General features: G+C 37.3%; 2 protein-coding genes across 2 annotated transcripts in view; one reads left to right on the forward strand and one right to left on the reverse strand.

Moving 5' to 3' along the window:
• Positions 1-24310, reverse strand: part of LOC127439250 (centromere protein P-like) — a 211343-nt gene that overhangs the window by 123785 nt on the left and 63248 nt on the right. The window lies entirely within an intron of this gene.
• LOC127439241 (stabilin-1-like) overlaps positions 2563-24310 on the forward strand; it is a 56437-nt gene continuing 34689 nt past the window's right edge. Inside the window, exons 1-25 of the mRNA XM_051695421.1 lie at positions 2563-2845; positions 4277-4413; positions 4700-4815; positions 6608-6693; positions 7390-7459; positions 7538-7633; positions 8018-8128; positions 9126-9313; positions 9474-9604; positions 11423-11550; positions 11870-11946; positions 12058-12198; positions 14437-14574; positions 14687-14758; positions 14848-14961; positions 15720-15773; positions 16372-16452; positions 16802-16960; positions 20833-20895; positions 21082-21180; positions 21273-21359; positions 21436-21547; positions 23090-23276; positions 23527-23620; positions 23942-24097. Of these exons, the coding sequence (XP_051551381.1) occupies positions 2792-2845; positions 4277-4413; positions 4700-4815; positions 6608-6693; positions 7390-7459; positions 7538-7633; positions 8018-8128; positions 9126-9313; positions 9474-9604; positions 11423-11550; positions 11870-11946; positions 12058-12198; positions 14437-14574; positions 14687-14758; positions 14848-14961; positions 15720-15773; positions 16372-16452; positions 16802-16960; positions 20833-20895; positions 21082-21180; positions 21273-21359; positions 21436-21547; positions 23090-23276; positions 23527-23620; positions 23942-24097 (2751 nt within the window). The 5' untranslated portion in view covers positions 2563-2791. The remainder of the gene's footprint in view (positions 2846-4276; positions 4414-4699; positions 4816-6607; positions 6694-7389; positions 7460-7537; positions 7634-8017; positions 8129-9125; positions 9314-9473; positions 9605-11422; positions 11551-11869; positions 11947-12057; positions 12199-14436; positions 14575-14686; positions 14759-14847; positions 14962-15719; positions 15774-16371; positions 16453-16801; positions 16961-20832; positions 20896-21081; positions 21181-21272; positions 21360-21435; positions 21548-23089; positions 23277-23526; positions 23621-23941; positions 24098-24310) is intronic.

A 24310-nucleotide genomic window follows, 5' to 3' on the forward strand; every position in this document is an offset into this window, starting at 1 on the left:
TGCAACAGTGTTATCATTTTAATTTTAAGTAAACGTGTTATTTCACAGCAACAAAATGGTTTTGTATTTTGCGAGGAGTTTTAATGAAGGGAAAGATGCACGGTCTTTAATTTTTTTTTTTTTATGTAAATGCTGTTTTAAGGTTTAGAAATTATTCCAAATTGAATCAGTGGATTTACTTGTACAGATTTTGTCATTTGTTATACAAACGAAAAGCCACCGAGCACGTTTACAGAATGTTTTCAGCTTCATGAGATTATTCACCATGGGAATTCAAACATGCACTTCGAATTTTTAAGAAAATAAATGTTAGAAAATCAGTTTCCTCTCATCAACGTGTTTATTTGTTCTTGATTTAAAATCCAAACATTTTGTTTCAGTTACAAATGACACTAAATCCTTAAACTGTACATCGGAAAGCCCAAAAAGATCTGGAGAGATAAATATTCAATGTAGGCCATGAATATGACTACCCCAGAAATAGACGAATTTTTGATTTGCATGCTTGCATAAACAAAGTTTACATTTTTAATATTACAGAATTATAAAGTTTATATTTACATTCATGGGTAAAACTCACAAAACCTGTCACAAACATGCCCAGGTCATGTTTCACCCCAAAATGAAAAGGAAAAAATAATAAGAAGAAAACATATTTTGAACTGAGAAAAACAAATTCTGTCTTTTGCAATGTTACAATGTTTTTTCTAATGTGACTTTTTTTTTTTCCCGTCACTGTAAGGCACAATTCCTCCCAAATTCTCATGTAATGTGAAACAAATAATGGTTTTAAATGGTAAAGTAGTTACACGTCTTGGCAGTGTTTTGCCACTGAAATAATCATTTTTTATGTTTACGAGTATCGTTATGTTGTTTGTATTTTGTGTTTTTATGACATACTGGTTGTAAGTTCTTTGAAGAAATATGACATTATTGAGCACTAAAATTAGAAACATTTTTAAGTGGGGTTTCAATATTAAAATTCAATTTATATTTTATTAGTAGTAATTATATTAATATAATATTAATAATTATATTATTATATAATTAATTAAAAAATATAATTAAATATATTCAATTAATATGCAAATAAGCAGAAAAGGTTGAATCTATAAATCTATAAAAAAAAATTTTTTTTTTTAATCATTTGCAAAGTGTTAGATATAAAAAATGTGTCACTTTGGCTAAAACGCCGGCTACATAAATAACACATTAAATCTAAAAATCTCTCTATAGTGTGTTGCGTGACTAACCAAAGTCCTCGTTAACCAAACCTAAAAGGCTCTTCTTCCATCTAAACCTCTGTTTGTTCCCTCCAAGACCTATAGTCAGCAATATTCGATCCTGATGTGAAACCTAGTGGGCGTGACCTATTGTAAAAATAAAAAAACAAGAAAAACGGAAATGTTAATGTTTGGATTGACCGCTGGTCATGCAGAAAATGATGCTTCAGGGAAACTGACGCTGGAATTTTTTCAGCCCTGTAATTTACAACCTGGCGTGCAGTTATACAAGAGAGAAAAGGGCAGGAAACATTTGCTCTGTGCTGTTGAATTAAAGCGACCAGCGCTGGGCATTGTCAGTTTGACCCTGTTCTTTCCTGTTATTTCTTGGTGGTCAATCTGTGTTCTGGGTGAAGTTCACGCTCGATTCACTGTATACTTTGTTATATTGGATATTTGGATTTTAAAGGGATAGTTTACCCAAAACGAAAAGAAAAAAGTTCAATAGTAGTGAAACTTATTAATTACTAATTGGACACAGTTACATTTAATATAACGTAAGAAATTTAAAATTAACGTGATGCTATAAAACAATGGGAAAATAATGACTGTGATTTCAAACCTGATGCCCCCAGGATTTCTTATCTCTGTCCTAACAGTATCACTACTCAGCAGACAAACACAATAGCAGGAACTCTCAACATATAAAAGTGATGACACAGCAGTGTGGTAGAGTACACGCTGCCCTTTTTTTTTTTTTTTAACTATATGGAATGTCTACTTTCCAATTTCAGTCTTATGCAAAATTGAGTTTCGCCCCTTAAAATTAAAATTTTATGCTTCCTTTAACAAGCACATTTAAAACAAAGTTTAAAAAACATTCTCTAAAGCTTGAAAACAAAACTAATAAAAAAAATATAAAAGGTTTTGATTGTCTAAGATACTTTTCATTGCTCCATTATCTCAAATGGTTTAGCATTGCATTATCGACACCAATGTTGAGGATTCGAATCCCAGGGAAAACACCTACTGATACAGTTGATAAAGTTTGGATAAAAATGTCTGAGAATGTAAACCGGTTCAAACAGATAGTTAATTGCTAGTTTAAATATCTTGTGTTTTCTCACAGGTTGTATACCTTGACTAACACAGCGATCACTAAATATTTCAAGAATAATCTGCTAATGCTCAATTGACCTTTTTCAAATTCTGCTGAACCCTGCAGTCCTGTCAGCTGACAAACATGGACTTCCCAACCATCATGGAGGCGACACTATGGAGGAAATCCGGTAATTTTCCTGTCAGGAAAAGATGCTTTTATCACCCTGCTCTTGCTTGAAGCTCTTGTGTGGTCGCATCAAACCTCTCTCTCTCTGTTCTGAACCAAGTCAACATGCGAATCCTTGAAAGCTCATGAGAGCAAGTCTCTGAACAGATTTTTGGAGATGTTTGGGAGAGTTTGAGAGTTTCTGTTCTGTCCTGTGACTAGAAATTGTAGCCGGTCACGGGGGAAGTAATTTTAGTTTGTGTTGCATGCTTATCTGAGGAATTGCAGACAGAGATCAAATATGTCTTATCTTCTCACTGTGGGACTCATGGTACTGTGGAGTTCACAGCTTCAAGTAAGTCACATGAATTTAAATGATTTTATCCTGATTTGGAGGACACATACAAAAAAGTAGCATGGTATTACTATAGTTCTTTGGACATTTACCATGGTAAGACCATACTATATAAAATTAGTAAGCATATTTGTACATGGTACCATGATATTATAATGTTTTTCTAATAATAATATTTTTTGAAGCACCTTGGAATACCAACCTTGCAAAAATCACGAGTTCATTGCAAATTTAACCACTGATCATTTTCACAGCAAGTTTGTGAGAACTCTATATTGCTATATCAATATCTTCTTTGAAAATGAAACCATGATAATATCAAGTTTTTTGAGCTTGTGCCATGGTATGCTTTGAAGCACTTTGGAGTAACACTGTAAATTCTAAGTTATATGAATACGGTTATCTTCTTCAAACATGATACCATGATAAAAAAAAATAGTTTTGGGCTTGTACCATGGTAAAACCTTTGTATTGTTGGAAGTTCCATGTAAATTCTATGGTATATGAATTTGGTTATCTTCTTCGGGTTTGATACCATGATAATATCATGTTTGTTGGAAATAGACCATGGTAATACCATGATATTCATTGAAGCACTTTGATGTACCATGTAAATACCATAGTATATGAATACAGCTATTTTCTTTGAACATGGTACCATGATAATATCAAGTTTTTAGACTTTTACAGTGGTAAAACCATGGTATTGTCGGAAGTACATTGGAGTACCATGTAAATAACATAGTATATGAATACGGTTATCTTCTTTGAACATAGGACCATGAAAATATGGGGCTTTTACCATGGTAAAAACATGGTATTCTTGGAAGCACCATTGAGTATCTTTTAAATACCATAGTATATAAATATGTTAATCTTCTTTAGACATATCATGATAATATAAATTTATGGGCATGTACCGTGAGCACTTTGGAGTACCATGGTAATACTATAATATATGAATATGGTAAGCATCTTTTTACAAAGTACCATGATATTTTCATGCTTTTGGACAGGTTATACCATGGTTTTCTTAAAAATGCCTTGGAGTACCTTGTAATTATGTATATAAATGTGCATAAACATTGCAATCTTCTATGATGATATTGTGTATTTTACATTAACCATGGTAATACCATGGGATTCTTGGAAGCACCTTTGTGTACCATATAAATAACATGGTATATAAATATGGTAATCTTGGGCATGATACCTTGATATCAAACCTTTGGGCATATTCCATGTTAATACACAGTATTCTACTATAACAAATGCTAAATACTACAGCATATCAATATTGTAATCATTCATCGTCATCACACCAAAGTACCATCTGATTCCACCACTGTACCATTGTACCACCATTGTATATCATCTGATTTGCCTTTTCATTTTAGTGTTGTTGGCACATTTGGCTTTCTTTTTTTCCAGGCCTCCTCGAATCGTTGCGATACACCTCACACGGTCCTGCACACGACTCCCTGCACGTCCTGTGCAGCTTCAATTTTTGTTGTCTGTCCGCGAGGTTTCAGGAAAACATCAAAAAACGCTGGGAACACTGGCTGCAGGTGACAAAACAGGCAATGTTGTGAAGCCTTTTCCTTCCTTCTGATAAAGCCAGATTATCCCAGCCTGGTCTGCTGGTTTTAACTGGTTTATGCTGGTTTTAGGTAGTTTAAGTTGTTTTCCAATCTTACTGGCTGAAAAGTGCCCAAGTACCCATCTAAAACAGCTGACAGACCAGGCTAAAAAAAGCTTGGGACCAGCTGAGACCAGCTAACCATCTTAGGCTAGAAAATTTGTGTCTTAACCCAGAAAGTTTGCGTCTTAAGTGTCCATCTCTTGGCATTTCAGTTATGTGGTGGAAATAGGGGATCGTCAGGTAGAGCTGCCTGGGTGCTTTCACACCTGTGAGAAGGTGACAACGGTCCAAAGGTGTTGTCCGGATTTCTGGGGTCCCCTGTGCTTGCGTAAGTGCTCTAGTGGCCCAAAAAAGTATTTGGATACTTAAGCTACAGTTTAAAAGTCTAAATGTCTTTGCATTAGATAAAAGGTCAAACCAAGTGGCGTTTATTTTAAAGGCACAAGCACACTTTTAAAAATTTTCAAACAATATTTACTGTTTTATATCGAAGCTGTTTTCTGCCACTGAGAGGGAAAAAAAAATGTTGCTAATATCTCACAATCATGACTTTATTTTTCGAAGTTCTTTTTTTAACATTTGCGACTATTTCTTTTACTTAAGTTTTTATCTCCCGATTAAGAGTTTATATCTCTGAATTGTGACGTTCTTGTAATTGCATTTATTTTATGTAATTGTGGCCTTATTTCTCGCAATAGTGACTTTATTTTTCAGAATTGCATGTTTATATCATGCTATTACAAGTTTATTTCTTGCAGTTGTGACTTTCTCGTAATTGCGTGTTTATATAACAAATTGTTAATTTGCATCTCACAGTTGTGACTGTTTCTTGTAATTGCGTTTATGCAATTGTGACTATTTCTTGCAATTGTGACTTTATTTCTCATAATTCCGTGTTTATATCACGCAACTATGAGTTTATTTCTCTCAATTGAGACTATTTCTCGTAATTGAGTGTTTATATCACACAATTGTGACTTTATTTCTTGCAATTGTGACTATTTTTTAATTGTATTTATATTATACTATTGCGAGATTTATTTCTCGCAATTGTGACTATTTCTTTTAATTGTGATTATATTACGCAATTGTGACTATTTTTTGTAATTGTATTTATATTATACTATTGCAAGATTATTTCTCGCAATTGTGACTATTTCTTTTAATTGTGATTATATTACGCAATTGTGACTTTCTTGCAATTGTGCTTTTATTTCTCGTAATTGCGTGTTTATATCACGCAACTTTGAGTTTATTTCTCGCAATTGTGACTTTCAATTGTGTTTATATTATGCTATTGCGAGATTATTTCTCGCAATTGTGACTTTCTCGTAATTGAGTGTTTATATCACACAATTGTAACCTTATTTCTCGCAATTGTGACTATTTCTTTTAATTGTGTTTATATTATGCTATTGCGAGATTATTTCTCGCAATTGTGACTTTCTCGTAATTGCGTGTTTATATCACTTAACTGTGAGTTTATTTCTTTTAATTGTGACTATTTCTTTTAATTGTGTTTATATTATGCAATTGTGAGTTTATTTCTCACAATTGAGACTGTCTCATAATTGAGTGTTTGTCACACAACTGTGACTTTATTTCTTGCAATTGTGACTGTTTCTTGTAATTGCATATTTTATATCAGGCAAGTATGACTTTTTCCACGATTGTGACTTTACTTCACGGAATTGCGTTTATATCACACAATTGCAACTTTTTCTTGCAATTGAGACTTTATTTCTAGTAATTGCCTGTTTGAATCACACAGTTGTGAGTTTTCTTCTTGGAATTGTGAGATATAAAGTCACAATTATATAGTATATAGTCAGAATTACCTTTTAATTTCCTTTTTTCCGTGGCAGGATCCAGCTTCCATACTTATATACTTTTCAAAATGAATAAACAAAATTGGCCACTTTCTGATTGTAAAACAGTAGCGGAACATTTTTTATGAGCGATTCATAAAATCACCATTTCTTGAACAAGATAATCTACTTTAGGTTGCTCCAGGCAGATTGTGCCTGTATAAATGGAGGCCTATTTTAAGTCACTTTGGACAGGACAATAGCTACATACTAAAAAAACAATATCCTAACCAGTCCTTTGTGTTTCTTCAGCTTGTCCTAGTTGGTCAGGAAAGACGTGCAATGGTTATGGTACATGTGTATCTGGTGACTCAGGGAACGGCACATGTGTTTGTGAGGTAAACACATTTCTATACTGTTAATCAAAGTAATTCCATCCATATGTAGTTCATTAGCATATGTAGAAAACCTAAGCTGCTGTCATGGTGAGACGCATATAATTTATTATAGTCTACAGGGATTCATTTTGTGGATAATAAATGCTTTTGGCAATTAATTATTAATCGTTTTTACACAGCTCTCTGGAATACTTGATTCTGATTGGTAAACTGAGGTATGCTGCAGTCAAACATTTTTGTGTAATAACTGCTAAATATTATATTCCTTATCCATTGCTTTATTGATTTATTTGTAAAGAAGCCATATAATAAGTGAGATAATGTTCATCACAAAATAAACCCCTTCAGGGTGATTAAAGACCACTCATGTTGGGGTCCTGATCACCCTGTTGGGGTTTATTTTGCGATAATAACCAAGTGACTACACATTCACCCACTAAATAATACATAAATGGACAATAAATATAGATTTGAGTTTTACTATGCGAGAAGAAAGAGACATGAAACTAGCACAACTATCTAGGTAATCAGTTGCCTGGAACAACAGTCAATTATACAGTTAGCAGTCATTAAAGAAAATTAATAAAATATTTGACCACAGAACGCTGTGGCCAATCAGAATCAAGCAATCCAGAGTGCAATATAAATATAATACTGTATTATATAAATAATTAAGCACTCTTATTACTTTTTCAGGAGGGATATACTGGGTTTGCTTGCCAGAACTGTGTAAACAAGAACGCCTATGGAGATCACTGCCGTTCAGGTCTGTTATTTGTCATTCTGCCTTTATATTAAATAAAAATAGATTTAAAAGTCTTATTGCAAAACTACTATGTAATAGAGTGCAATTGTGTGAATGGAAAGTGTAACTCGGGACCAGATGGGGATGGAGAATGTTACTGCCAACCACCATATTCAGGACCCAAGTGCGATAAAGGTAATTAAGCAAATTATTTTTGTGGTTTTATTTTACCATAGTATTTCTCATTAAATACCTTGTTACACTCTTGTGCGACCCAGTACACTGTCAAAAAATTACCAACAACTATCATGGCACAACCATGTTTTTGTGAACATTTCCCATGACAAAAACAAGTTTTTTGGGGGGTTTTTACCATGGTAATTCCATGGTATTCTTTGAAGTATCACCATGTAAATACCATGGTTCAGGAATATGGTAAACACTAAGTACCATGGTACCATCAAATTACTTTTTGAACGGTTCCAGGATAGCAGGCCTACACATTACTTAGTATATCATCACATTGAGAATACAAGAAAACTAATTTTATTCAACCATCATTTTTCTTGTCCTTTATAGTTTCTTCATCTTGTTCAAACTGTCTGGCATACTCCTACTGTAAGGGTGATGACACAAACTCTGTGTGTGAATGTTTGCCTGGATACAACAAGATTGGACTCGCATGTATAGGTACATCCACAACATGCTACATGCTAAAGTGCTAAACATTACATTTATTGTGTTTTGTGTTGTGTATAACAAATTAAGTAGTTAATTTGATCTGTAAGCTTAAACACTAACATTTCTGAACCATTTCTAAATAGCAGAATTATTCTGTATCAAGCAAAATGCTAATGTTGCCTAACATTCAGTGTGCTAACTTTATGCTAATGCTAACAAATATTTGCTAAACGTAGGATTTTTACCTTCTAATTTGTATTATTAGTGTTGCAATCAGTATTATGTTTGCTCTTACCTTTTGGTTAGGGATTTGAACAAACCCCTAAGATTAAAAATGAGTATATTAAATGTAGTTTGTTCCATGAACATGAACTTCATACTCGTGCGGCTTGTTTTTGCTAATCAGGTAACAGTTGTTTGTAATGCCTGATCGGTGTCTGTTGCTATTACCGTTGTAGCGGATCACTTCAATACAGTCAATAAATTCACTATTACCACATCTATTTACCATATATCACTAAATTCAACATTTTTATGTAATTATGTGCAGTAATTGCACAGAATATTCTAGCTTAGTAGTATAATTTAACAGTGGAGAATGCATGATGCTAACTGAAAACACACAGAAATGTTTAATTTGACCATTTGTGGCCTTGCTTTACTCTTGATGTGTCAAATATAGCTTACTAGACATTAATTGATGGATTTTTATTATTAATACAACATACATCTTCAAAGCTATATTGTAGGATTTACTATCAGGCACTGGATACAATGCCTAAAACAACTTCCTTCAGCCAATGAAATCTCTTTGGGGTACTAGGGTGACAGGATTTTACTGGGGCACTAAACTGTTCATGAGAACAGCACAGACACTGACAAAAAATCTGTGCTGAGTGCAATTTGCATGGTGCAATTCCCAATCATGCAGGCTGAATATAAGTGCTAGTTTGCAGATGATGCTGCAAATTTCTGTGATCTGGCATCTCTCTGCGTCCTGTTCCAGGTATGTGTACATCAGGCATCTGTGACGTGAATGCAAAATGTTCATTCAGTGGTGGTCAGTTTCACTGTAAGTGTGAAGATGGATTTGTGGGTGATGGCAAACACTGCGTTCCCATCAACCCTTGTGACACTAATAACGGAGGCTGTCCTAAAGACTCCACTGTCTGTGAATACACCAGCCCAGGCAAGGTGAGCTGCAGTGCATATCATAGAATCACAATCTGAAGCTGATTTTGAATTCCATTCAGATATTAAATCAAATCAATAACTATGGCAATCTTTATGTTAGTGCACTCCCTAAAAGTTGTCTTAAAGTTGTACAAAGAAGGTTTGTGTGTTTCCTCTTCAGTCGAAATGTGTGTGCGCTCCTGGAACAGAGTCATCTGATCCTTCCAACGGTTGCACGGCTAAGTCAGCCTGCACGGCGAGTTCGTGCCACAGCAGTGCACGCTGTGAGACGAGCTCAGACGGCATGCACAGGTCTGTCACAGCATTTTTTACATGATGACATGACTAAGACAACTTTCACTTCCTTCAGTAGCACACTAATGACTGACTGAATCTCACGAAGCCTCTCAAGAACATGTCCGAGTCACGTTTCACCCCTAAATTAAATGATCTTGTCATAAAGAGAAATATATATATATTTTTTAGGAGGACTTCTGAGATTTTTTGCATTTTTATGACGATTAAGCAAATTTCCCACTAATTTTTATTACTGTATTAAAAATGTTATTCTCATTGATGTAATGTAAAAAAAAATATATATATATATTTTTTTATATTATTTAAATTGTATGGGATTTATACTGTACATAATGGCAGTATTTGTTATACTATGTTTAATTTATGCTGATTTCAATAAATTATATATATATGGTCATTTTTAATGTATTAAATTATATATATATTAATACAGTAATAATGACCATTTTACAGTAATGAGAATCTAAGTAAGTGTAATGGGAATGACTAGAAAAGTACAACCTGCATAAACATGTCAAAAGTACAAAATGAAGCCTATTTCGAGGACAATTATGATTTTTTGCATTGTGTGTTTTTTATGACAATTATGCTCAATTTCCCAAACTCTCATTATCACAATAAAAATCTAATTCTCATTATCGTAATGTGAAAAAAATATATATTTATTTTTTTAATTGTTAAGTATTTTTATTTAATGGTAGTATTTATTATATTGTCTTTATGCTGATTTCAATCAAGAATATATATTTTTACTTTAATACAGTAAAAAATACAGTTTTACAGTAATGGGAATCTAAGTAAGATTAATGGATATTGCTACATCATGTAAAAACGTGTCAAAAGTACAAAATAAAGCCTAATTTTAGGACAGTTATGATTTTTTTGCATTGTGTGTTTTTTTGTTTTTTTTTACAATTAAGCACATTTTCCCAAACTCTCAATATCATAATAAAAAAATCTCATTATTATTATTGTAATGCTAAAATAAAGTGATATAATATTTAAATTGTAAAGTATTGATACATCACGGTAGTATTTGATATACTGCCTTCAATCTATGCTGATTTCAATAACTATGTTTTTCTTTAATACAGTAAAAATCACAATAATAATGGAATAATGGAAATTACTAAAAAAAAAAAAAAAACATGTAAATAACATTTTAGTAGTATACCGTCTGAATGCATGCATAGACGGTAATGAGAATTTGGGGGGAAAAGTGCTTAATTGTCTTAAAAATTGACACAATGCAAGCAACTTCACGGTCCTAAAACAGGCTTCACTTTCCTTGAGTAAAATATTGTTCATATTAAAATATACCTGGAGAAATTCCCCCATTCACAGTTATCTGTTAAGTCTTGATTAAAAAGAAAATGTTTGCTACAAATCTAAGATGTCCACGTTTGTCCACTAGGAAGAAAATTGGTGCTAGTGAGCAAAAATATTTGTTTAATCATAAATGTGGCTTGATTAGCGTTCAGTTTCTTTACCAGATGTTTTTGTTCCCTGAGTGCTATTTTGGAACCCTAACTCTCAACCTTTTCCTGTTACGTATGCTACGTAAAATTCGTGCCTCCTAAGGAGAAAAACATGGTAGGGCATCTTTACCTCAACTGAGGATAGTACTGTAAAAATCTGAGGTTTGCTCCCATTAAAACATAAAGGCTTATTATATGCATTAGATTTCTACGCCGCATTATGCATAGCTTAAAGAGACCAGCGTTAATGAGTAATTTATCATAAATATCATATTTTTTCCTCAAATGCATGATGAAGGCCAGGGCAATAAACCGAGACATTGGTTTCTTTCAGATGCCTTTGCAACGCACAGCAGATTGGCGATGGCAGACGTTGCTATGGTAACCTCATGGAGAGAGTTCTGGAGCTGGATAGAGATGGCAGTCAAGCGGCAAACCTCACTGGAAGCATTAGACTGTTTGGTGGGTCTTTTTTCTAGCCTTGTGTAGCCAGACCTTTGACTAAACAGAAGAAAGTCTGGTCCAAATTGCAGCTTATTCTGGCCAAGAACCGCCCACTTAGACAGGAAGAGCTGATTGGCTGACATCAAAAGTGTTCCACAGGGTTTGTATTGATCATATGTGCCGTTTAAAGGTGGGGTTATATCTGAGATGGATTATACCACAATAAAAGAACAGTGGGAAAAAAATTAAATGATAGCGCGGCTGTCTCCACAAACGATTTCACAGAAAATCAGTCCCTGATACTGTAGATGTATTAACCCTATCTTCTGGTTTTCAGAACAAGGGTGTGAGTTTACTCTGAGTCAGCATGGCCCATTCACAGCGTTCATTCCTGTGGGACAGAATCCTTTCCAAGTGAGTGGACCATACAAAAAAGCTCCACAAATAACGGCATAGCAGTTTGAGTTGTACATCCTTGTAATGAATCCTGTTGTTTTGTGACAACTTCCTGGTTGTGATGTTCAGACAGTGTTAGGCAAATCCTCAGCCATTGCGAATGCAGTGTGCAAAAATCACCTTATACTTGGACAGAGACTTTACAAAGATCTGGAGGGGAACGATCTGTGGACGTACGGAGGGGAAAAGATCCGATTCAAAACAAAAAAGGTATCCATCTATATATGTCTGTCCATCCTTTCTTCCTTCCCCCTCCCCTTTCTTGCTTCCATTCCCCCTTCTTCCTTCCATCAACCCTTTTTTTCTTCCATCTGTTCTTCCTTCCCTCCCACCTTCCTTCATTCCATCTATCTGTCCATCTGCCCTTCCTTCCTTTAATCTATCCGTCCTTTTTCCTTTCTTCCATCCATTTTCCCTTGCTTTCATTTGCCCTTTCTTCCTTCTTTCCTTATTCCTGTCCATCCTTATTCTTTCTTTCCTTTCTTCCCTCCCTCCCTCCCTCCCTCCTTCCATCCATCCATCTTTCCTCCTTTCCTTCATTCCTTCCATCTGTCCTTCCTTTCTTACATCATTCCTTCTGTCCTTTCTTCCTTCCATCCATCCGCCCTTCCTTCTTTCCTTATTAATATCCATCCTTTTCCCTTCCTTTCTTCCATCCATCTGACTTTTCCTTCCATCTGCCCTTCCTTCTTTCCTTCCTTCCTTTCATCTGTCCTCCTTTACTTTTTTCTCTGTCCTTCCTTCCTTACACCCTTCTTTCTGTTCTTCCTTCCTTCCGTCTGCCCCATCCTTCCAGCCATCCGCCCTTCCTTTGTTCCTTAATAATATCAGTCCATTTTCCTTCTTTATTTACACTGGTGGCCAAAAGTTTGGAATAATGTACAGATTTTGCTGTTTTGGAAGGAAATTGGTACTTTAATTCAGCAAAGTGGCATTCAACTGATCACAATGTATAGTCAGGACATTACTGATGTAAAAAACAGCACCATCACTATTTGAAAAAAGTCATTTTTGATCAAATCTAGACAGCAGCCATCACTCCAACACCTTATCCTTGAGTAATCATGCTAAATTGATCATTTGGTACTAGAAAATCACTTGCCATTATATCAAACACAGTTGAAAGCTGTTTGGTTCGTTAAATGAAGCTTAACATTGTCTTTGTGTTTGTTTTTGAGTTGCCACAGTATGCAATAGACTGGCATGTCTTAAGGTCAATATTAGGTCAAAAATGGCAAAAAAGAAATAGCTTTCTATAGAAACTCGTCAGTCAATCATTGTTTTGAGGAATGAACGCTATACTATGCTTGAAATTGCCAAAAACTGAAGATTTCATACAAAAGTGTACACTACAGTCTTCAAACTGTCTCTAACAAGGACAGAAAGAGATGTGGAAGACCAGATGTACAACTAAACAAGAGGATAAGTACATCAGAGTCTCTAGTTTGAGAAATAGACGCCTCACATGTCCTCAGCTGACAGCTTCATTGAATTCTACCCGCTCAACACCAGTTTCATGTACAACAGTAAAGAGAAGACTCAGGGGTGCAGGCCTTATGGGAAGAATTGCACAGAAAAAGCCACTTTTGAAACAGAAAAACAAAAACAAAAGGTTAGAGTGGGCAAAGAAACACAGACATTGGACAACAGATAATTGGAAAAGAGTGTTATGGATCTTAACCCCATTGAGCTTTTGTGGGATCAGCTAGACTGTAAGGTGCGTGAGAAGTGCCCGACAAGACAGTCACATCTATGGCAAGTGCTACAGGAAGTGTGGGGTGAAATGTCTCCTGAGTATCTGGACAAACTGACAGCTAGAATGTCAAGGATCTGCAAAGCTGTCATTGCTGCACATGGAGGATTTTTTGATGAGAACTCTTTGAAGTAGTTTAAATTCAAATTGTAATAGTAATTTTTCACGTTATTAATGTCCTAACTATACATTGTGATCAGTTGAATGCCTCTTTGGTGAATAAAAGTACCAATTTCTTCTATAAGAGCAAAATCTGTACATTATTCCAAATTTTGGCTACCAGTGTAGACCTGTCCTTTTTTCCTTCCTTCCATTCTTTTTTCTTCCATCTGTTCTTACTTCCTCAAAAAATGATTTCTGTCCACCCTTTTCTTTCCTCCTGTCTTCTTTCTATCTGTCCTTCCTTCACTGCTTCCTTCATTTTTAGCTTCCTTCCATCCTTTGTTCCTTCCTTCCTTCCAGTGTATCTGATTTCCATTAGTGCGCAAATGATATGGGAGAAGGGAATTTAATAAAAGCAAATGCCATGTACACAACATTACTGAATTTAAATGAACACTTATTTATACAACATGTACTCAAAATTCACAAAAGATTTAAATAAACAGAAAATGTACTCTTGGCACTGATACATTGTTGAATTAATCCATTCTTCCCGCTGCAGATTCAGTGTAATTGATTTTTTGTGTCCACAGCAATTCATATTGATAAGGGATCCAGACGTGTTGTTTACAATACTTAAGAGCGATATCCCTGCATCCAATGGAATAATCCACATTATTGACAAGCCTTTTACTCTTGCACATGTTGAGTCTTCGAACAACAACATGGAGGTAAAGCCTTTGAAACTATTTTACAACCAAACCATCTCATTATAGTTTCTGAATGATGCACAATACCAAACACAACACCCTCAAATGTAGATGTTGTTTTTGCAACCTCAAGTTCTCCTCCAAAACCATTGGGGAGGTTTTCAGAGAGGACGACAGATTCAATCGATTCCTGTCTCTAGTTGACGTGAGTGATCCCCTCTCTTGCTCTGAATCAGTTTTGCTTTTCTTTACTGAACTCAAGCACTCAAATCATTTTTTCAATTTCTTCTGCAGAATTGTGGAGCTCTGTTGCCTGTGAGCGGTCCAGGTCCGCTGACAGTGTTTGTTCCAACCAACAAAGCCATAGACAAATTCAGAGATGGAAGTCTTATGTACATGCTCAATGATGTGAGCTGCAATGATTATTTTGATTAAAGATTACAACATGTATTTTATTTGGATTCATATTTACTGATGATTCATGCACAATAAGACCAGGAATGTGTATTAAAAAAATAAATAGAAACAATTTTGATTTCATGTTGACTTTAATGACACATTATACACAAATAGATATAACATTTTTGACATTATGAAGTTTTGAACTCAAGAAAGCCTATTTTAGGAGGTCTGGGTAGCTCAGCGAGTATTGATGCTGACTACCACATCTGGAGTCGCGAGTTTGATTCCAAGGCGTGCTGAGTGACTCCAGCCAGGTCTCCTAAGCAACCAAATTGGCCCGGTTGCTAGGGAGGGTAGAGTCACATGGGGTAACCTCCTCATGGTTGCTGTAATGTGTGGTTCTCGCTCTCGGTGGGGCGCATGGTGAGTTGTGCGTGGATCCCGCAGAGAATAGCATGGGCCTCCATACGTGCTATGTCTCCACGGTAACACGCTCAACAAGCCACGTGATAAGATGCGTGGATTGACGGTCTCAGACGCGGAGGCAACTGAGATTCGTCCTCCGCCACCCGGACTGAGGTGAGTCACTACGCCTCCACGAGGACTTAGAGCGCATTGGGAATTGGGCATTCCAAATTGGGGAGAAAAGGGGAGAAAAAGAAAAAAATAAATCCTATTTTACTCATTATTTTTTATGTTATTTATTCATTTTTACATATGCATATTTAGACAGTGAATGTTTTATTTGTCTTTCTCCTATAAAGGCCAAACCAAAGCTTCAGATGCTTTTGAAACACCACATGTTCTCGCTGGCTGCTGTGAGTAAGACATCTGACATCATGAAGTGTTGCCAGTGGTTTCCGACAGTTATTTTCACTTTCAAATGAGGCATTTATGAACGACACTTTAAAGACCACATAAAATGGTTTGACAAATGAAATTTTCTTGAAAAGGACATTTAGGCTGGACATATCAAAGGGCTTGTCCTTTTTTTAATAGCCAATTGCCTGTAGTTACATTACAGCTTGGCAAAACAATGATTTGCTACTTGCTATTGCTAGTTTGAGGCAGTTGGTATTAGGGGGAGGGATTCTCATTCCAGAGAGCATTTGATTGGACAAACATTAATTTACACCCCTTAGTGTTAGATGAGTCATCAATATTTTTGGTCCATGTAATATAATATAATGTAATATAATAAATATAATATATAATATAATATCATTTGTGGGTAAATATTTTGTTAAAAGTGAGTTTAAACTGAAAATTAAATGTAGCATTGCCAGTTTTACACATTTAAGGTTTTTAATTTTCATTGCAAACTGTAGCGATAAAATGTGACAATTTGGCTCAGTTACCGGTACATCATTTTGAAATGATTAACATTCTGTATATTTCTGGATGTCTTTGAATTAGGTCACTGTGGACCAGCTCGCCAGTATGTCTGAGATTACGACCATGGCCAATGAGATCTTAACAATCAATGTCTCCGGGGATGTAAGTGACAAACACGAGCGTGGCATAATTTACTCTAATTACTCCAGAGTAATTCCAGAGTGGAATTAGACATTTTAATGAAATTTGGTACAAATATGTATGGTTTCATTCTTTGTACAATTAACACATTTGGCATGGTTTTGTACATTTGGTGGTACTATTGCGTTGAGAAATTGAGAAGAAAAATGGCTTTAACTGTGAGACCCTTGGTACGATAAATGAAATTTCATATGCAATATTTTTATCCAATGTACAAAGTATGCCTATAAGGACAATCATCCTATTTTCTCATCTGCTTGGACCCCACTGACTAACAAACTGTTTTGGCTTTTTCTTACTCTATCCACAGGGACGAGTCTTTCTGGGGGATAAAGGAATACCACTCGAAACGAAAGACATTGTTGCATCCAATGGAATCATTCACCTGATTGACGGAGTTCTTCTACCATCCTCTATAGTTCCCATAATGCCCCATCGGTGTGATGTGAATGAGAGTAGGATCATTGTGGTAGGAGCCTTTTGATTTATACTTTCATTCCTAAACACCAGAAGAACTGACGATAAGATTAAAATGTGGGAAATTTGGCCAAACCTTGTGCTGTTTTTGCTGTGTGTAGCACCTACAGCTCTGTAGATCCTTCTGACCAATGTTAGAAATTAGTGAATGTTTGCATTAAAGTCTTAAAAGCACAGCAGCATAAAACATAACTGTTTAATTCTAAGGGTCAGAGAGAGGATTGAAAATGGTAAAAAAAAACAAAATTTTAACTAGTTTTTGGTGCAAAAACCATACCAACATAATAAACGGACCTCATATACATCATGATGGCGCCGTGGATGGTCGCCTCGGTGTGGAGTAATCTTTTTCCAGTCAGTTTTACCAGAGACGAACTGCTGAACATTTGACAGCTTATATCAGACAGTCTTTTCCCGGTTTTTGAATATTCAGACGTTTTGCTAGACATTGAAGTCGGAGGCGCAGCTGTGTTGTTAAACACGCTAGGAGACGCACGCGAGAAAGACAAGCCGGTGCGCTGGTCAGGCTCCATTGGCAGGCTTTCGAACAACGCTGCCGAGTATTCACTTAGCGAATCTCCGCTCTCTTCCTAACAAAACAGACGAACTACATCTACTCACCCGCACAAACAAAGACATTTCAACCACTGCTGCCTTGTGCTTCACAGAAATCTGGCTGAGTGAAGCCATTCCGGACAGCACGTTATATCTGCCGGGCTTCCAGCTGTTCAGAGCGGATCGCATTGCGGAGTTAACGGGGAAAACGAGAGGCTGTGGAACATGCTTTTACATCAATGACAGTTGGTGTACAGATGTAACAACGTTAAAGTGGATGTGCTGTCCTAATTCGGAAGCGCTCTTTATTAACTGTAAGCCTTTCTACTCGCCGCGGGAATTTTTCTCGTTTATTCTGGTGAGAGTGTATATCGCACCAAACGCGTGTTTGAACACAGTGCTGCAACAGCTGGCTGATCAAATCACAGACACAGAACAACAATACCCGGACTCAGTTATTATTATTCTTGGGGATTTTAACAAAGCAAATCTCACACGTGTACTGCCCAAATACAAACAGCACATCACATGCCCAACCAGAGACAGAAATATACTGGATCATTGCTACACAACAATAAAGGATGCATATCGCTCTGTCCCTACAGCAGCTTTGGGACTCTCTGATCACTGTCTGGTTCATCTTCTTCCAACCTAAAGGCAGAAATTAAAATCAACCAAGCCAGTAGTAAGGACTGTAAAGAGATGGACCAGTGAAGCAGAGTGGGAACTACAAGCCTGCTTCGATTGCACGGATTGGAGTGTTTTTGAGGCTGCAGCCACAGACCTGGACGAGCTCACAGATACTGTTACATCATATATCAGTTTCTGTGAGGATATGTGCATTCCTACTAGGACTTATTTAAAGTTCAACAACGACAAACCGTGGTTTACAGCAGAGCTCAGGCAGCTTCGTCAGGCCAAAGAGGATGCTTACAGGGGTGGGGATAAAGTCTTGTACAATCAGGCTAGGAACACACTGAACAGGGAAATCAGAGTGGCTAAAAGAAGATACCCTGAGAGGCTGAAAAACAAGTTTTCAGCTAAAGACCCTGCATCAGTGTGGAGTGGCGTGAAACAACTCACAAATTACAGGACTCTTACCCCCAACCCTGTGGTGGACCAACAACTGGCTGACGACCTGAATGTGTTCTACTGCAGATTTGAAAGGCCCAATCTCACACCCCACACCCACTCTGACCTTCATGTCACACAAACACCAACACCTCCTGCAGCCCCCTTCCTCCCCCCTCCAACTACTCAACCTGCACTTAAGATCTGTGAAGATGATGTGAGCCGTGTCTATCGGAAACAAAAGATGAGGAAAGCTTCAGGCCCAGATGGCGTCTCACCAGCATGTCTTCGATCCTGTGCTAACCAGCTGGCCCCCATCTTCACACAGATCTTCAATAGATCACTGGAGCAGTGTGAAGTCCCATGCTGCTTCAAATGCTCAATCATTATTCCTGTCCCAAAGAAACCAAAAATCACAGGACTTAATGACTACAGACCTGTCGCCCTGACGTCTGTGTTCATGAAATCATTTGAGAGACAGGTGTTGGCCCACCTGAAGAACATCACTGGACCCTTTCTAGATCCCCTTCAATTTGCTTATCGAGCAAACAGGTCTGTGGATGATGCAGTCAACATGGGATTGCATCATATCCTGCAACACCTGGACAGACCAGGGACATATGCAAGGATCCTTTCTGTGGACTTCAGTTCAGCTTTCAACACCATCATCCCAGCTATACTCCAGAATAAATTACACCAACTCTCTGTTACCATGTCTATCTGTCAATGGATTACCAGCTTCCTGACTGACAGGCAGCAGCTTGTGAAACAGGGGAAACTCACTTCCAGCACCTGTACAATCAGCACTGGTGCCCCCCAGGGATGTGTGCTCTCCCCACTACTCTTCTCCCTCTACGCCAATGACTGCATCGCCAAGTACCCCTCTGTCAAGCTCCTGAAGTTTGCAGACAACACCACAGTCATCGGCCTCATCCGAGATAACGATGAGTCTGCATACAGAAGGGAGGCTGTCTGGTGTCTGGTGCAGTAAAAACAACCTTGAGCTGAACACGCTCAAAACGGTGGAGATGATTGTGGACTTTAGGAGAAACACCCCAACACTGACCCCCCTCACCATTCTAAACAGCACTGTGGCAGCAGTGGAGTCATTCAGGTTCCTGGGCACTACCATCTCACAGGACCTTAAGTGGGAGACCCACATTGACTCCACTGTGAAAAGGTCCAGCAGAGGTTGTACTTCCTTTGCCAGTTGAGGAAATTCAACCTGCCACAGGCGCTGCTGATACAGTTCTACTCAGCAGTCATTGAGTCTGTCCTCTGCACTTCAATAACTGTCTGGTTTGGTTCAGCAACGAAATCAGACATCAGAAGACTACAAAGGACAGTTCGGACTGCTCAGAAGATTATTGGTTGCCCCCTCCCCCCCCAAGAACTATACACTTCCAGAGTGAGGAAAAAGGCTGGAAAAATCACTCTGGACCCCAATCACCCTGCCCACTACCTTTTTGAACTGTTGCCTTCTGGCCGACGCTTCAGAGCTCTGAGCACCAGAACCGTTAGGCACAGGAACAGTTTTTTCCCACAGGCCATCCATCTCAAGAACAGTTAAATTGCCCCATTGAGCAATAACTATGTGCAATACACAGTTTAGTCTTTTTTATATTTATCCAACACATCCAACCTCTTCTGCCATTTCATTCCTCTGAAAAAAAAAACAAAAAAAAAAACATTTGAACTGTACATAACAGATTTGTATTTGCACTGTACATAACAGATAACAGATTTGTATTAGATTGCACTACGTATGTGTATGTGTGTATGTATGTATGTGTATAACTATTTTTTATTTTTTATTATTATCTATGTCTTGCTGCTGTTTTGTGTTGTTTTTGTGTTGTTGTATACTGGAAGCTTCTGTCACCAAGACAAATTCCTTGTATGTGTAAGCATACTTGGCAATAAAGCTGATTCTGATTCTGATTAAAAAAAAAATCTATTAAATATGAATATTATATGACTCTGTTAAACTGGAAATGGGATAGGTGTTTAATAACAAAACGTGTCTTGATTACTAATACTACAGTACATTATGATGCAATTATACAATATATAATTAGTATACTTTGTAAAAATGTAAAGCATTTTATCTATTGTTAGTCTGCTTGCAATTACCCAGTTAATATTAATGATGCATAACATATTAAGGTTTTATAACATTCATGTTTATTTTATGAATCTGTAATTAACAAAAAATTCTTTTTTTGCTTCTCCTAATAGGGTCCCTGTGTTAGATGCAGCCATCTCCATGAGACACAATGTCCACCTGGAAGTGTTGAGCTGGTACTTTTTCTTTTCATTTGTTTTTTTTTTGTTTTTTTACTAATTCATGAAATTTATCAGCCACTAACACATCTACAATCAATGTGCAATCATTAACAGAGATTTTAAATATCTTTTTTGACATCATAATACCTTTCCAAAATGCTTTCCATTAAATGCTGTATTGTGGCTTTCTTCCCTTGATAGGACAGTCATCTGAGGGACTGTGAGCCAAATCCTGATCCGCGTCAAACGTACCAACTCATTGAGACTGGCTGTGCCAAATACTGCAACTCTACTCAAATGGTATGAAAACAAGGTCATACGACCAGATAAACACTTAACACTACTTTCTCTTAGAGACTGATGAAGAAGTGACACTGACCTCTTTGTTTCAGCGAGCGGAGTGTTGCAGTGGTTTCTATGGGCCAGACTGTAAACCCTGCCTTGGAGGATTCCAGCACCCATGTTATGACAAAGGGACTGTAAGTACTGTATAAGGATGTGCTGGTTTTATCTTGTCATATTTTTGTTTAATTGTGGCACTATTGCTGTCTGCAGTGTTTTGATGGAATCGCTGGAAACGGCTCGTGTAAGTGTGAACCGGCGTTTATAGGCATCGGCTGCCACCTCTGCGCAGACCCCAACAAACATGGAGAGAACTGTGATGAAGGTGAATGTTCTATCTATCCATCCATCCATTTATTCTTCCTTCCTTCTTACATCCATCCATTTATTCTTCCTTCATCCATTTATCTGTCAATCCATTCTTAGTCCATCAGCTATCTTTCCTTCATCCATCCATCCATTTAATTATTTCTTCATCCATCCATTTGTCCATCCAGCATCCATCCATTCTTCCTTCATCCATCCATCCATTCTTCCTCCATCCATTCACCCATCTATTCTTCCTTCTTCCATCCATTCATTAATTCATTCATTTTTCATCCATCCATCTGATAATCTATCCATCCAGAATTCATCCATCCATTCTTTCTTCATCCATTCATCTATTTTCATTCATCCATCTGATCATCCATCCATTCATCTAATCATCCATCCATTCTTCCTTCATCCATCTATTCTTCCTTCATCCATCCATTCCTTTATCACCCATCCATCCAACCATTTTTCTCTCAACCATCCATCCAACTGATCATCCATCCATCCTTTCTTTCTTCCTTCCCTCCTCCTTTCATCCAGCCATCCATCCACCTTATCATCCATCCTCCCTTCCCTTATTCCTTCATCCATCCATCAATCCTTCTTTCCCTCCTTCCTTCATCACCCCATCCATTCATCTGATCAAGGCAAAGCAAGTTTATTTATATAGCACATTTCATACGCAATGGCAATTCAAAGTGCTTTACATAAAAATGATAAAAAAATAAAAGATAAAAACCAATTTATATAAATAATAAAATAAAATAATAAAATAGAATTATTAGAATGAAAGACATTAGAAAAATTATTCAGTGCAATCAATATGTGCAGCACAATGCTCAGTCAGAAAATGCACAGATGTGTTTTCAGATGTGTTTGATCATCCGTCATCCTTCCCACCCTCCTCCTTTTATCTATACATCCATCCATGCATTCATCCATCCAACTTATCATCCATCCATCCATCCATTCTTCCTTTCTTCACTCCTGCCTTCATCTAGCCATCCATCCATCCTGCCTTCCCTCCTTCCTTCATCCATCCATCTGGTCAACCTTCCATCCATCCATCCTTCCTTTCCTCTTTCCTTCCTTCATCCAGCCATCCATTCATCTGATCATCCTTCATTCTTCCTTTCCTCATCCATCCATCCACTTATTCATCCATCTGGTTATCCATCCATCCATTCCTCCATCATCTATCTATCTATCATTCATCCATCCAACCATTCTTCTCTCATCCATCTATTCATCCATCCAACTTATCTGTCTATCCTTCCCTCCTCCCTTAGTCCATCCATCCATCTGATCATCCATCCATTCTTCCTTCATCTGTCATACATCCTTCCAACCATTCTTCTCTCATCCATCCATCCAACTGATCATCCATCCATCCATCCTTTCTTCTTTTCCCTCCTGCCTTCATCCATCCATCCATAATGCCAATCTACCTTACATCATACAGTATGTAATATCTTTACCATCTCTTTCTCTAAACTGTTCATACCAGCATTCATGACCTTCACTTCTCTTCACACTCTGTTTGTTCATGTAGATTGCCGCTGTGTTCATGGCGTCTGTGATAACAGGCCTGGCAGTATGGGGGTGTGCAGGAGAGAATCATGTCTGGTGGGATTTTCAGGGGAACTCTGTGACCAGACCTCAACCCCCTGCAATTCAGACGGTGCCTTTGAGCACTGCCACATCCACGCTAAATGTGTCTACAGCAGCGGTCAAACCATGTTAGTGTCACTATACCTCAGTATTGTGCTAATTATTGTTTCCTGATACAAAAACAATCTATCTGTCATCTAAATAATGGAATAGACTTAATTATTTTTTGACAACATGAACATTTATTTTATTGCTTTTTGTTTTAGATATTTATGGCAAATATTTGGCATGTACTAATTCAGTTCAAAATATTAAAATAACAGCAATAATCAACATCTGTTTTTGTCCTGTTGTTGATTTGCGTACATTGTGTTGTAGGTGTGTTTGTCTGCTTGGATACGAAGGGGATGGTTACACCTGCACCAAAAGCAATCTGTGCCTCAAAGCTGACAGAGGAGGCTGCGACATCAATGTGAGAGCGAGCTTCATGCCTTTCCTTTTCAGCAGTTTGCCATTATCCTGTTCCCTCAGCTGTACAACAAATTTAATGGGATATCTGCTCCATTTTAGTGTTATATCAGAATTCAGAAGTGATTGAGTGATTTAAAAATGAAACTTGATTGAAAATAAGACTAGACAGTGCCACATTTTTTTTGTCCAACCAATGGCAGATGGGGGAGTGTTCGAGAAACCTGTTTGGAAACAATAATTATTTTTGCAATTCTGTTTGGTGATGCTAGTAGCGCAGAAATGACACAGTTTAGCTTTGACTCTGGGTTCTTTGTGTTTGTAGGCCGAGTGTTTATATGAAGCAGGCAAGGTAACCTGTGTGTGTAGGGAAGGATGGACTGGAGATGGAACATTGTGCGTGCAGATCAATAACTGCGTGCTGGACAATCGTGGTGGATGTCATGAAAATGCAGACTGCACACCTACCGGGCCGGGCCAGGTAATGATTGTCTTATAACACATGACATTGATAGCCTGAATTAAGTTTAATTAAGGATAAATTTAAGTTTTGTGCAGCCAATTTAAAATATAGACTTGCATGGACATTTATATCAGGTAATGTAATAAAACTGTAAAAATGGCTGTGAGAGTGGGTCCTGGGTAGCTCAGCGAGTATTGACGCTGACTACCACCCCTGGAGTCACGAGTTCGA

The sequence above is a fragment of the Myxocyprinus asiaticus genome, chromosome 50, assembly GCF_019703515.2.
Source record: "Myxocyprinus asiaticus isolate MX2 ecotype Aquarium Trade chromosome 50, UBuf_Myxa_2, whole genome shotgun sequence".
Classification (NCBI taxonomy): domain Eukaryota; kingdom Metazoa; phylum Chordata; class Actinopteri; order Cypriniformes; family Catostomidae; genus Myxocyprinus; species Myxocyprinus asiaticus.